General features: G+C 41.6%; 1 protein-coding gene across 1 annotated transcript in view; it reads left to right on the forward strand.

The window, feature by feature from the left end:
• The window catches only part of gstcd (glutathione S-transferase, C-terminal domain containing), a gene marked incomplete in the record, with an annotated part of 61,403 nt that overhangs the window by 1,284 nt on the left and 47,212 nt on the right, over positions 1-12,907 (forward strand). Inside the window, 1 exon segment of the mRNA XM_036137040.1 lies at positions 8,394-8,487. Within this exon segment, the coding sequence (XP_035992933.1) occupies positions 8,394-8,487 (94 nt within the window).

Raw genomic sequence — 12,907 nt, forward strand, 5'->3', positions numbered from 1 at the left:
CCTCGAAAGATTCATGGCTGCTTTCTCTGTCAGTTGTTGCACCATACAGAGTGCTAATATTTAAGCTGCAGGCACACATAAATAGCTGACTTCTGTGTCTTTCTGCTCTTTTAAAAAAAAGTTTTACTGTAACAAAATTAACATTTAGACTGCCAGCTACATTTGTTAACATTTGTGGCCACCCCGGTTAAAGATTTACTGTTACTGACCTTTACCAGAGCAATAAAATCTGCCAGTGAGATTATTTATTTTTTATTCATTTATGCAGTTTGTGAAGAAAATATAGTTAAGGAATAAAAAATAAATTGCCTGCTAGTACTACTGTACTAAGAAAATCACTGGTTTAGAATAAATGTCACAGGTTCATTTCTTTTGGCCAGCAGCAACCAGGCAGGAAGAAGACCTGAGTTTATGGTGGGGAGAATAAGTTCTTAGACTGCTGTGTTTGCAAGTTCTCCCACGTACAAATAACGGACGGGTCTGTAATTTTCATTGCAGGTACAACTGTAAGAGACATAATCTAGAAAAAAAATCTAGAAAACCACATTGTTTGACATTTAGATTATTAATTTGCATTAGTATCGCATGAAACAAGTATTTGATCACTGACCAAGCAGCAATAACTTGTCTTTAAGAAGCCCTCCTATCCTCCACACCTTGTATGTGATAATCGCACCTGTTTGAACTCATTTCCTGTATAGAAGACACCTGTCTACACATTCAATCAGACTCCAAACTCTCCACCATGGGTCCAAAGGACCAAAGAGCTGTCTAAGGACATGAGGGACAAAACAGTAGACCTGCACAAGGCTGAGATGAGCTACAGGACAAAAGGCAAGCAGCTTGGTGCTGTTGGGGCGATAATTAGAAAATGGGAGGAATTCAAGGTGCCAATCTTTCTCAAACTGGGGCTTACAGTATCAGTGATCATGGAAAAGATGAGGGATCAGCTCAAAGCTAAATGGGAAGACTTGTTCATTTGCCTAAAGAGTGCTGGGACCAGAGTCTCAAAGGTTACCACTGGTAACACGGTACGCCTTCATAGATTAAAATCCTGCAGCGCGCACACAAGGTCAAGCCAGCGCATGTCCAGGCCTGTCTCAAGTTTGTCTGTCTACATCTGGATGATCCAGAGCTAAATGGTGTAAATACAGAATGTTAACCACAAATTAAAGACATTTTTAATATTCACAATAAAGTTATTTATTTGAAGGAACAAGTAATGATGCCACCTAGTGGTCCAAATCGGACCAACACACACACACAACAGCTTGCAGTGAAGCCCCACTGAATTTTTGCTTTGATTTAGAATGAAAGAATGATTTAGGTTGATTTTTACAGTAAGTTTCTCATTTTTTTCCCTTTAAATATCATCTGCAACCCCCTCTTTTTGCACTAAATAAGGAAGCAGAGTTGTCCTTTCAGCATTTAATTTGAAACATGGAACTCTCCAAATAGGTTTGCGTCTGCTTGTAATGACAATGATTGCGTGGACCCGTACCCCTTGTGCACGCTCTCCTTGGGCTCCAGGGAACTTCGGAGCGGAGCTGCAGGGAGTCTGTTTGACCGATCCACTGCGAGCTGCTCCTCAACAACCTAGGGGTAATCTGAAAGTCCTACCCTCAGGCCAGGACCTTTTCATCTGGGAAAGTGTGGACCCAGGGAATTGGAATTACTCTGGTGAAATTGCATCGAAACGCGCTGAGGGCTTTCAAAAACCAGGGTAATGGCTTCAAGTCCCTGCAGTGGAAAAGGGGCTCATGTGAAATAGTGAAACAGTAAGTCCTGATGGCCAAACAAGGTTCTGCAAAGTGTTGATAGCCGACACTGTTTTTTTTTTGTTAAAAACTTGCATTTAATGCAGGTGTGCTTTATAAAAGGCACTTTACTGTACTTGTCAGTTGCAGGGAAATTGACAGATTATTTTACAGTGGCTCTGATCAGGCAACAGAAAAGTGAAGGAATTGTACGATTATCCTAATTTATTCATGTAAGACATTTAGACATAAGACATTTCTTTATTGTCCCACAATAGGGAAATTCAGGCGTGACAGTGGCAAAGACACCGACAGTTAGACACAGTTTATAGTCGTGAAAAAAACAAGCCAATCTAATCTACAGCTTTATCAGAAATGCCAAAAATAAAAGTAAAAGTAAATGCCAGAGTAAATATTGCACAATCAGTGATTATCGGTGATACTTCGGTAAAAAAAGTTAACAGTGGAAAAACACCAGCCCATTTCCAGAACAATTTGAGATGATGTGCAATATGCATAATAGCACAGCAGCATCTCCAAGTAGCTAGCGTATGCGAGTTTACCTTAGCGTCTGAGAGACTGTAAACGATTCATGATCGGGTCAGAGCCCGTGCAACCGTTTGCAAACAGTTATTGTGTCTGTTGTGGGCGGCAGGGATTATAAAATCGAACAGCCGCTGGGAGGAATGAGCGAGTCTTTGCGCGTCTGGGATGCAGCGGTCTGTCACTGAAGGAGCTCTCCAGCTCTGCAACAGCTCCATGACATTGTCCATCAGGGATGTGATTTTTCTCACAGTCCTTTTGTCTCCCACCACCTGCACTGGGTTCAGGGACAGAGCTGACCTCCTAAGGACTTTGTCCAGCTGCTCCAACACACCATAGAAGATGATGATGCCACCACAGAGTCAAATAAGGTCTTACAGAGCGCCCCCTGCTCTCCTCAGTAGGTAGAGTCTGCTCTGACTCTTCCTGTAAAGAGCATCAGTGCTGTGACTCCAGTCCAGTTTATTGTTCAGGTGAACACACAGGTACTTAGAGGAGTCCACTATCTCAACATCAGTTCCCTGGATGTTCACCTGTGCCAGTGAGGCGGGTCTGCGCCTGCAAAGGTCCACCACCAGCTCCTTTGTTTTTCCTTCATCTAACATGAGGTGGTTCCGCTGGCACCAGTCTACAAAGCTCTGGATCCACCGTCTGCGCTCTGACTCATCCTCACCTGTGATGAGAGCGACTGGCAGAGTCATCAGAGAACTTGTGAGGTTGGCAGCCTGACGGAGGAGTCTGCGGTTGTGGAGGGCGAACAGGAACGGTGCCAGCGCCGTTCCCTGCGGTGCTCCTGTGCTGCAGATCAACCTGTCAGGAGCACATGTCAACTCGCCTGTGCAAATTCTCGGTTATCCGGGTCATCGCAACAGGAGACAGGTGACCGGGGCTTTTGCTCAGTTTTAAAATGTCAATATGTATCTTATTGTTATTGGTCTAAATAAGGGCACCGAAGAACATCTTGGCTGATGTGTTTATTGACCAAACCTAGTTGGAGTTCCTCTGAGGTTTGATGCATTTTGAGGAATATTTTAAAACTTTTCAGGCCGTTTCTCATCTCGGCGTGATTGCTCGGTGCATCTCTAGATCATTCTAATTTCAGGAGCAAATAAAACAGGCAGACAAAGAAGAACAACTATGTTTTATTCAAAAAGCAAAACAATATATATTTTTTTCCCCCATAGCCGCTCTATATATTTTAGATTGAGGACTGAAACTGTTAAAAATCTGCAGAGATTTAGCGTGCCTCGCAAGTCCACATTTCATTGCGGCGAACTTCTCGGTAGAAGTTTTGATAACACCCTCAGATTCACATACATCTCCAGATTTATTCGCTCCGCTTCGCCTCAGTCTTCACCCTTTTGCGTTTTTGAACAAGCTTTTGCAGCAGGAGATAAGCAGAGCCGGCTTTTCAGAGGTAGATAGTCCCCTAGACCCCACTAACTCCGCCTCGGTGATCTGTTAGCATGTCCTCCTTCCTGTCCTCGCCCTGCGTAGACGTCGCCATGATTTCCTGCTGGCTCGGACTTTTGTGAAGCCGTGATTTAGAGCGGCGGCGACGGTGAGGGCAGTAAAAGGGTGGTGGTGGTGGTGGAGGGGTTACAGAGTTTGGACGAGCGCGAGTGAGCTGGGTGGTCAGGATGGGATGCGTCTCCTATTTGCCAAGCGTGGGGATGAAATTTCAGTCAGGCCCAGATGTGCACAAATGACAGTTTTCATGCCGTGTTGAAATCAGACATTAAAACGGAGAGGAATGCCGACACGCACAGACACAATAGCCACCATTCTCTCGCTGCTTAGAGGGATTAGAAAGATGGCTACATGTCGGCACTATTTTGTCTGGAGTGCAGCTGTTGTGCTGTTTTGGCCAATTTGTGCGTGTGTGTGTGCATCCTGTGTGTGTGTGTGGGTGGGAAAGAGAAGTTCGACAATAGATCCTTCTGCTGCTGCTGACTAGAGGCACCCGTCTCTCTCTCTCTCTCTCTCTCTCTCCCCGTCATCCTCATGATCAATGGCTCATAAACTCTGTCACTTTCTCATTATCTCACATGAGTTAACGCAAAGCGATGCGCTTCGCTCAAACCGTCACCGCAATGAGGCGTAAGCCAGCAAAGGGAAGCGAAACACGCCGAGGGCCCCAGACTGAAGGGTATTTACTTTTTCGTTAAGACCCAGCAGCGGGCCATAAGTGCAAGAACCGTAATGAAACCGGACGGGGGTCATCTGATTTTAAAAGCTGAGGGGAAAATATGTGATTTTTTTCCTGTTGAAGTAATTGGTCTCACAGGGAAGCTGTTGTTCAAAAACAGGGATTACAGACACAGCCGGTGTGTTTCAGAGGCAGTGGTGAGCTTCAAGCTACAAATCTTGTGGCTAAAATGTATTTTGTTTAGTTTCTTTTTGCCTGAAACAGTGATTTGGCAACAACGTTTCTTTGAAATAAGTCCCATGCTATACTGTGGTTGACTGCTCACCCTTCAAGGTCGTTTTGGACCGTGGCTCCAGCTTGTTGAGAGTTGCACCGAATCATTTTGAAACTTTAAATAATTCAAAGTTCCCAGAATATTTCCAAATATTCACCCTGACGTTACTTTTTCCTCGGTGCTCATTGGGCAGATAAAACTGGAGCATTGTTGCTGGTATGAATGAATACTTTTCGGCGTTTGAGTCATTTTGAGGATGACCGTTGATCAACAATAATGTTATATTTAATCATGAAACTCTGATTGTGTTTAGGTTGCTTCAGTGTAGCCGTTAACAATTTGTCGATATTGGTGACAACAGAAATCTACAGAGCCAGAGTAACCTGAAGTTAGTAAAAAAAAAAATAAAAAATCCAACTAACATTTCTAATTACATGTTAACAAGACTGAAAGCTAGGCTGGACACATACAGTTTATTAAACGACACGTTACCTTTTACTGTTCTTGTTTTAGGTCAGTTAGGATTACCAAAAATCAACAACAACAGAATAATAAGAGATTTTAATAACTTCTGCTTCAAATGTCAACTTGGACTTCTTCACTGTTTGTTTGGACTGCATTTGCGCCAAACGTTTCCTCCCACAAGCTTCCCAGTAGTTCGCTAGACCTCTGGGCCATTCCTCCCGGCAGAGCTGGTGTAACTAAATCATGTATTTGTATTTGAAATATCACCGTTTGATGCGATGTACCAGATCCTAGCTCTAAGCTAATTCACATCTGCTGTCCCCATGGCAGGTCAAAGGAGGAGAAGAGAGCAGAAGATAAAACTCTCGCTCCCACACCCCCTTTACCAAAGAGCATAGACCCCTCTGTTTTGTTGCAAAAATTGGATCGTATAATCACAAATTCTTTTAAACTTGCAAAATTCTCATCTTCAGGACCCCAATCTGGTAGTTTGATATTATTTATGACCACAAAGTGACTATGGGAAATTAGCTCCCATAATTATTAGTAGCATTTTTAGCAGTATTTTTGTTAGAGCAGTGTGTTAGAATAACACTGGGTATCAAAAGGATTTTCAGTAAAATGTGTTCTGAGGCGACTCCTCTGATGTTGTAATACAGATTGCTCTTGTTTCCCAGCTCAAGAGGATCATTTTCCTTCTGAAAGCTGATGCCATACGTTTTCATCCGGTGTTGAGATATACCCGGGAAAGCAGAGAGATTGTGATAATGGCGCGGGGCGACACTGTAGCGGGGAGGGTAATGAAGGAAATTGTTGCCTGAAGAGTTAAACCAGTGCGCCGAGCCTGAGAGCATGTAAGTGCACAGGTGTCCTTAAATCCCCCCCCCCTGCTCTGACAACACCACCACCACCACCACAGGAGCTGCTGTTTGCTGTTAATGCAGCCATTCTGTGCTGGCCCAGATTTATCTGCTAATGCTCCAAAGAGCCTCTCGTCATGTCAGGGGTTTTGGTTTTGTTTTCCAAAAAAAATGCCTAAAAAGCACTTGTAGAAAGCTTTGAGCTATGTTTGAGCTCATTATCCAGCTCCAGTTTCTCTTTCCCAGTCATGCAAACTGTAGCCTGCCTCTAAGAAGGGGGTGCTCATTATATTTATCTGATTCAGTCATTTCTGCCCCTGCAATCGTTGGTGATTACTTTTTTTTTTTTTTGCACGGATATGAGATATTAGTCAGTATTTAATATTAGATATAATTCAAGTTCAAGCAAAAAAGTAGAAATATATATTTTTTTTAAATTTGGTAACTGCATCTTCAGGTGAATGGATGTTTTTTTTTAAAAAAAAAAAATCTTATTAATTTAGTGACATAGAGACACTGAAGCACCAAATATCATCTCAGTAACTTGAAACAGGCAGTTTCATTATGGGCTTATCCGTGTCGATGCACACCGATGTTGGTCCACCCTGGTTCTTACAAGGAAGAGCTTTGCTGACACTCGTTCCTACACTTCTCTTTTTTTCTTTCCGAGGCATTTTCTTATAGATTTACTGCTGTGTTTGGGATCATTGTCCTGCTGAATGACACGGTTTAAACCGAGCTTTAGCAGCTGGACAGGTGGCCTCACATTTCACTCTACAAAGCAGTCCACGGTCTACCCGAGGACTGCAAGGTATCTAGGTCCTGTGACTGTAAAACGAACTCCAATAATTTCTCTTTGGGCATTTTTAATTTGTACACATGCAGCTGTAGCTGTAAAGTAAGAAGAATTTCTTTTCTGGAAATCCTTCTTTCTAAAATGTCAGATGCTAATTAGTTTCTGGAGTCGATGTAGATTTCAGTTTTTTCCTTATTTAATTTGCAGTTTGCCAGACCACTGCGCGGTCCGCCCTTGGCTAGAGCTTGTTGGTATGCCCACTCCTGGGAAACGGGCTGCAGCGTTAAATATTTTCCACTTGTCAGTAATCTATCTCGCTGCAGAGAGGAGGAGAGCACATTGTTCGGGCCTGACCAGGCAGCTGGCAGATTGATGGACAGCAGCAGTTGTTATTCTAGCGCCGCTGCTGCCGTCTCACCTTTTGGCATCACATCAACACACACCTGAACCTTTACTTCTATAGGACTGCTCTAGCTTGGTTATTATTAAGTAATTAACAATATCATCGAAAAAAGGTAACTTAATTAGACGCCAATTAATGGTGTGTCGTCAAGCAGAAGAATAGAGACATTGGACCCAACATTGCAGACAAGCTGAAGGCCGTTATTAAAGCAGCCGCTGAATACATCTGCTTGTATGGAAGTTCTCATACTTTTAAGTTAAACCATGAAGGTGCATTAAAGCAACTTGAGTTTCCTGACTACTTCAGCCAGAGGGCCTACATGCCACCACATTAAAGCCCTAGTTCGTGCCAAATGTTGCAGCAGAACCGCATTTCAGTATTAAAAAATCCTTGATCTATTGGTCTTATGTAATAATGTAATATTCTGGGAAACATGGAAGGCTACTACTTTTGAAATGATCGTGTTTTTAACGCAACCATAAGACAACTGCCTTTTATAGTTTTCCCGTCTGTAGTTTGAATAGACGAGACAAAATGTGTTTGTTTAGATTATTCCTGGTAAATTAATATTTGGATGGATAAATACCCAATTAAAACTATGTCCCACCTGTCTCTTAATTTATTCTAATTTATTGTAGAGAAAAAAAAACCTTCATCAGATATAAAGTTTGATAATATAGGAATAGGAGGCAGTAAGGCAGGATGGTTTTCACTTGCTGCTTTTAATCTTTAGTAATTCCTGAAATACCTGTGTATGTTTTTATATTTAAGCCCTGCTGTCATCATGTTAGAATGAAAATAGGCCTAATTTACAATATGACTTACTTTCTTTATAGATCTTCACTGCCTTTTATAACTTGTTAGATTAATATCCAGTAGTAACTCTTAAACATCACACTTAGTTCAAGTTTTCTGCCCTTAGAGAAAAAGGATGAGCCTTTTAATGAGTGAAGCAATAAAATGGTTTAAATATTCTATATTTTAAGCAGCATTTTAAAGTATAAAAATGCCGTTTTAAAGGAGCCGGTTTTGGCTATTGGAATAATTTTTTTTATTCCCACCTAGTTTCTTCAGCTTCTCAAATAGAGCTATCTGACACCACACAACTTATTAATGATAGCTGGTCGGCGTGTATATTTCCCTCAGGAAAACGGCATCGAGGCAGCCTTCTCTCCTCATCCTTGCCCTGCTTGGACCCTCCCATGGGAGAGCTTCCCAGCAGCTATCAACCCCACTGAAGGTAATGCTAAAATTTGACCTCCTCGCTGCTCTCTTCATCTGGTTTCTCTCCGCTGCTCTTTCCCCCTGAAACTCTTCTCAGCGCTGTCTGGCTTTCTCTGTCTCCGGCATCCCTCCCTGTTTCCTTATGTTTATACGCTGCATTTTAAAACCGTGACGGTGACGGGGACTTGCGCAAAGATAAACCTCTGTAAATAATTTAACCAAGGCTTTCCATACTTGCCTTTGCTGGGTTTTTTCAGTCAACCATTGCATTGAAATACCAGGAAGCTTTATTATGTTTAGTTAAATAACTGGAACTGGGATTCGTGTCATCATTTTCCTCCTTGTGTTCTGTGGTGAAAGGACGAAAACGTTCTGTGACAAGTAAAACACATAAAAGCTGCAAGCACGGTTGATGTACATTGTCAAAGCTGTGTGCATTATTATTATTAATATAATTATTAATAAGTTGTTGGACGTGCTCTCCATGCTGGCTTTATTCCACTGCATGCTTTGTTTTTTCACCTGCTAGATTAACTAGTTATGTAGCGTCTAGTCCAAACACCTTTTGAGCATCAAAGCCATCGAGTTGACATGCAGAGTCTATGGTAGACGCACCTCGGGGGGCTTCGAGAGGTCCTGCGCTGCGTCATACTCATCTTGCGGCGTGCGTTTTGAAGCTTTCAGCGTGTTTCGTGTTGCAAATGTGGTTCGCCAGGTTTTAAGCGCCTCTGGAATGGAAGACGCTAGAGTTAGAAAATCTAAACTTTTGCAGCTGGACGCTGGGCGCCAACCAATCAGGGAGACTCAGACTCCGCTTTGTGACGTAGTGGGTGATTTTTCCAACAGGAGATCACTGATAAATGTTAACATCAAGATGCCCACTAACTTGAGACAGATGGACAGATGCTTTTCAGCTGGAATGGGCCGCCTGTAGTTGGTGTCCTGGCTGGAGATGTGAGCCCCAATGCTGGTCAGCAGGTTGTCAAACTGGACTGGGTGAGCATAAGTAGCACTGAAAGCGACCCTCACCAACACGTAGCTCCTGCTGTAGGTGGTGAAGCTCACCAAATTCAAAACACCTCTGAATTATATGGTGAATTCAGACACAATTCAGTAAATAAAGACAAGCTACTGTCTTGATTTCATCCGCAAAGGGTGTGGCAGAGGAAAAAGAACAGGGTAGGGACCTTTATGTGGAAAAGCGTCCAAATTGAGGTGTTGGACCCCTTTTTGACGCTTAAAAGGCGCTTGGTCTGGACGCAGCATAAAAGTCGCTTCATGAGTTTGCATTGTTGCTAAATATCAAACTTAGATGTACAGAGGAAGCTTCAGTGCACTCACCAGTCTCTTGAAGTACTTTTATGCACACCTTGCTAATGCCAAGCTGGGCACAGTTTTGCCTTCAGGACAGCCGTCTAGAATGTCCCCACTGTGGGACAATAAATTATATTTCTATTTCCAGTCCATTCTACAAGATTTTTGAGTTTTTGGGCAATATCCGTAGCACTTCTCTTGTCTCTTCTTAGGTATTTAGACAGGGTTTGGTGTCATGTTTACGCCATAGACAGGTCATTGCTGTGTTGATGCACTTTATAGCTGGAAATTACAAGTGCAGGTAATCCAGTTTAATAATTTCAGGTTTTAATATGCATCAGTAGTGTTCAGTTTGTCTTTAATGATGCCTTGAGAACTCAGTTGTTGAAAATTGGATCCTATTTTCTCCTGGCCAGCCGGTGGCAAACAAAAATAAAATAATGTCTTTTTTTCTGATCAGTAGACGTTGCTTTTACTGGCCTCATCAACATGAAGACCAGATCAGCTGTATCCACAAAGGTATTTTGTTGTTTAGGCTGTTCATCCGCATTGATCCAGTAAACCGCGGCCCAGAGTGGAAACATTTTGTATTTCTGTGTGCACATGCATGCCACATCTTTTCTTAAATGATGACATGGTAGCTCCATCTCGCTCTTTAACCCGCATGGTGCCGTCCGGTGTTGTGTTCATGCTGAGGCAAATATTGGCTTTCTTATGATTGTTAGTAGCGTCCTCGGACTCTTCCTTTCTAACAAGGCCGCCGAGTCCCCTGCCAACCCACATAAAGGTCTCGCTGAATGACCTGATGTTTGTCTGATCTCCCGCCATGGTGCTGTGTTTATTGGACGAGTCTCTCTACTTTTGCTGGGTTAAAGTTTTACTTGCAGACAAATGTTTCTGTTGTGATCTTTGTTTTTTTTAAGTACTTTGTGTTTAATTGTCAGGGAGAGGAAATAAATCGACTCCAGCTGTAATGTGGTTGCACGTTTTGTCCTTGAATATTTATGGTAATTGAGATTGCTCAGACAGACATAATAGCGATGCATTAACTTCTTTCTCTTCCAGTTTTTTAAGACTTTTGTTTCCTATATTTCATATAGAAAGACCATTTTCATGGTTACATCCTTCCCTTTTTTTTTTAGAAAAAGGTGAAAATAGAACATAAATCTTATTATGTAGCTATAGATAGTAGTCCAACATTAGCTATGTAATCTCAAAGTTATTTTCTGTGCTCATAATTTGGCTTCCTAACTGTTTACATATACTAACCCAAAAAAATCCAAGACTGCCTTTATTTTTCTTCTGCTGAGATAAAAAGAAAAAATTGGCCTTAGTTAAAATATTGACTGATTGCGCTTTATCTGTGTAGGAATCCTAAAAGCCTGTGCCAAAGCCTTTGGCAGTCCATGCAGGAAAGTAAAGCTATTTGGTTAAAACTCAAGATAAAGTCTGCAGTGGGTTAGTTTTGGGAACATGAGGAAACATGAAGATCGATTCTAATAAAATTATACATTTCAAATCCCTAAAGGCATTGCCCTTGCGTTATTAAATTAAATATTCCTTGTGTTTGTACTTCACTGGTTCAGCTGCATAGGGGGTCATCCATGACGAAAAATGAAACCACAGCACACACCAGTAAATTATAACCTCTCCCATACGCTGTGAAATGTTTTTAATTCTGCTATTTTTCCGTACCCTAACATTTTATTGCCTTTTTGTGTTTCTGTTTTTCAATATAATAATTTTAATCCTAAACCTTAAACACTTCTAAAATCTAATTGCAAGTCCTTCCACTTGGACTAGGGAGTGTCTTTGTTCTGAAAGTAAAAAAATATGGTAAATGAGTAAATATTCACTGTCCCACTTCAGTAACTACTCTGCGAGATATACTGTACTGTTGCTAACCCTTTCTGTAGTATTATGACATCTGGAAGGCAGCCCATGTGTTTCAGGGCTGTGTCATTCAAGGTTACCAGCAAAAGGCCTATTTAATTTGAATATCTGTATGTGGGCTCTGCCCTTTCTTTGCTCCTATAATGCATCTAAATTAATGTGCAAGAGCTTCCTGGTGCACAGCTTTTTCCATGGTTTTATGATGTGAAAGCATTTTCTGCCTAAGTATGTGGGCAGATGTAAATGTCTCTGCAGTACTGGGCCAAGAACAGAAGTAGATAGAGACCGCACAACTTTCCACCAACACCGGGAGAGAATGCTTGATACGACCAGATGACGAAGCTCTATAAAATGATTTAGGGCAGACAGATTAGCAAGTATAGAGCAGGAGAGCAGATTTTATGGCAATTTCACCCACTATTGTCTAGTGGAATTAGGTTTGATTTAGAAAGGCAAAAGTTTTTTTTTGAGACAAATTCTATTCTCCTGGTTTTACACCAGATAACTTTTGGGATTCTCTAACTGCAGCAGTCTCTTATTTATGTGAATTTGCAGCTTTTTCCAACAGACGTCAGAACTGCAGGCACAATTATTACTTTCCAATACCATGTTTAATTGTAAAATGTGTCTGTGGTTCTGTGGTGAGGGATTGCTGCAAAGCCACGGACAATGCAGACGACTATCCCTGTGGCTCTACGCTTCTTCTGGAGGAGTGAATGCTGCTTGTCAAGACTTGATGCAATCAACTGGGTTCCCTTAGATAGGAACTTTCTTTGTCCTTTTTTTGTATAATCTGACCCAATCTGTATAATCTGATTGAATTTGACTTTGGAAAGTACCTTCAGATGAGATGCTTCATGAATTGTTGTAATTCTTGCAAAAATACATAAATGAATAAAACATAACTTTAAAACAAATCTTTCTTGGATGAAATTACAAGGGTTGTATTTCCAAACTGTAGTACAGCCAGTTCACTAGTTCAGTTGTTCCTACTGGACAAAAACCTGCAAGAAAGACAACAACAAAAAAACAACAAAGTTAAACTAAAGCCTTCTCTTTGGCATTGTGTGGGGTGTAAATGGGCAACAAGTGTCAGTCTTAAGTTTACTCATCAGTAAAGTGATAAAAGTGAGATTTTGGCTTTCTTAGGAGAATATCCATGTGTGCGCAATAGTATGACGACTGTTTATGTGCAGAATTTTTATGCACACTAAATTAAAAATAACTTT

This window comes from Fundulus heteroclitus, chromosome 5, assembly GCF_011125445.2.
Source record: "Fundulus heteroclitus isolate FHET01 chromosome 5, MU-UCD_Fhet_4.1, whole genome shotgun sequence".
Classification (NCBI taxonomy): domain Eukaryota; kingdom Metazoa; phylum Chordata; class Actinopteri; order Cyprinodontiformes; family Fundulidae; genus Fundulus; species Fundulus heteroclitus.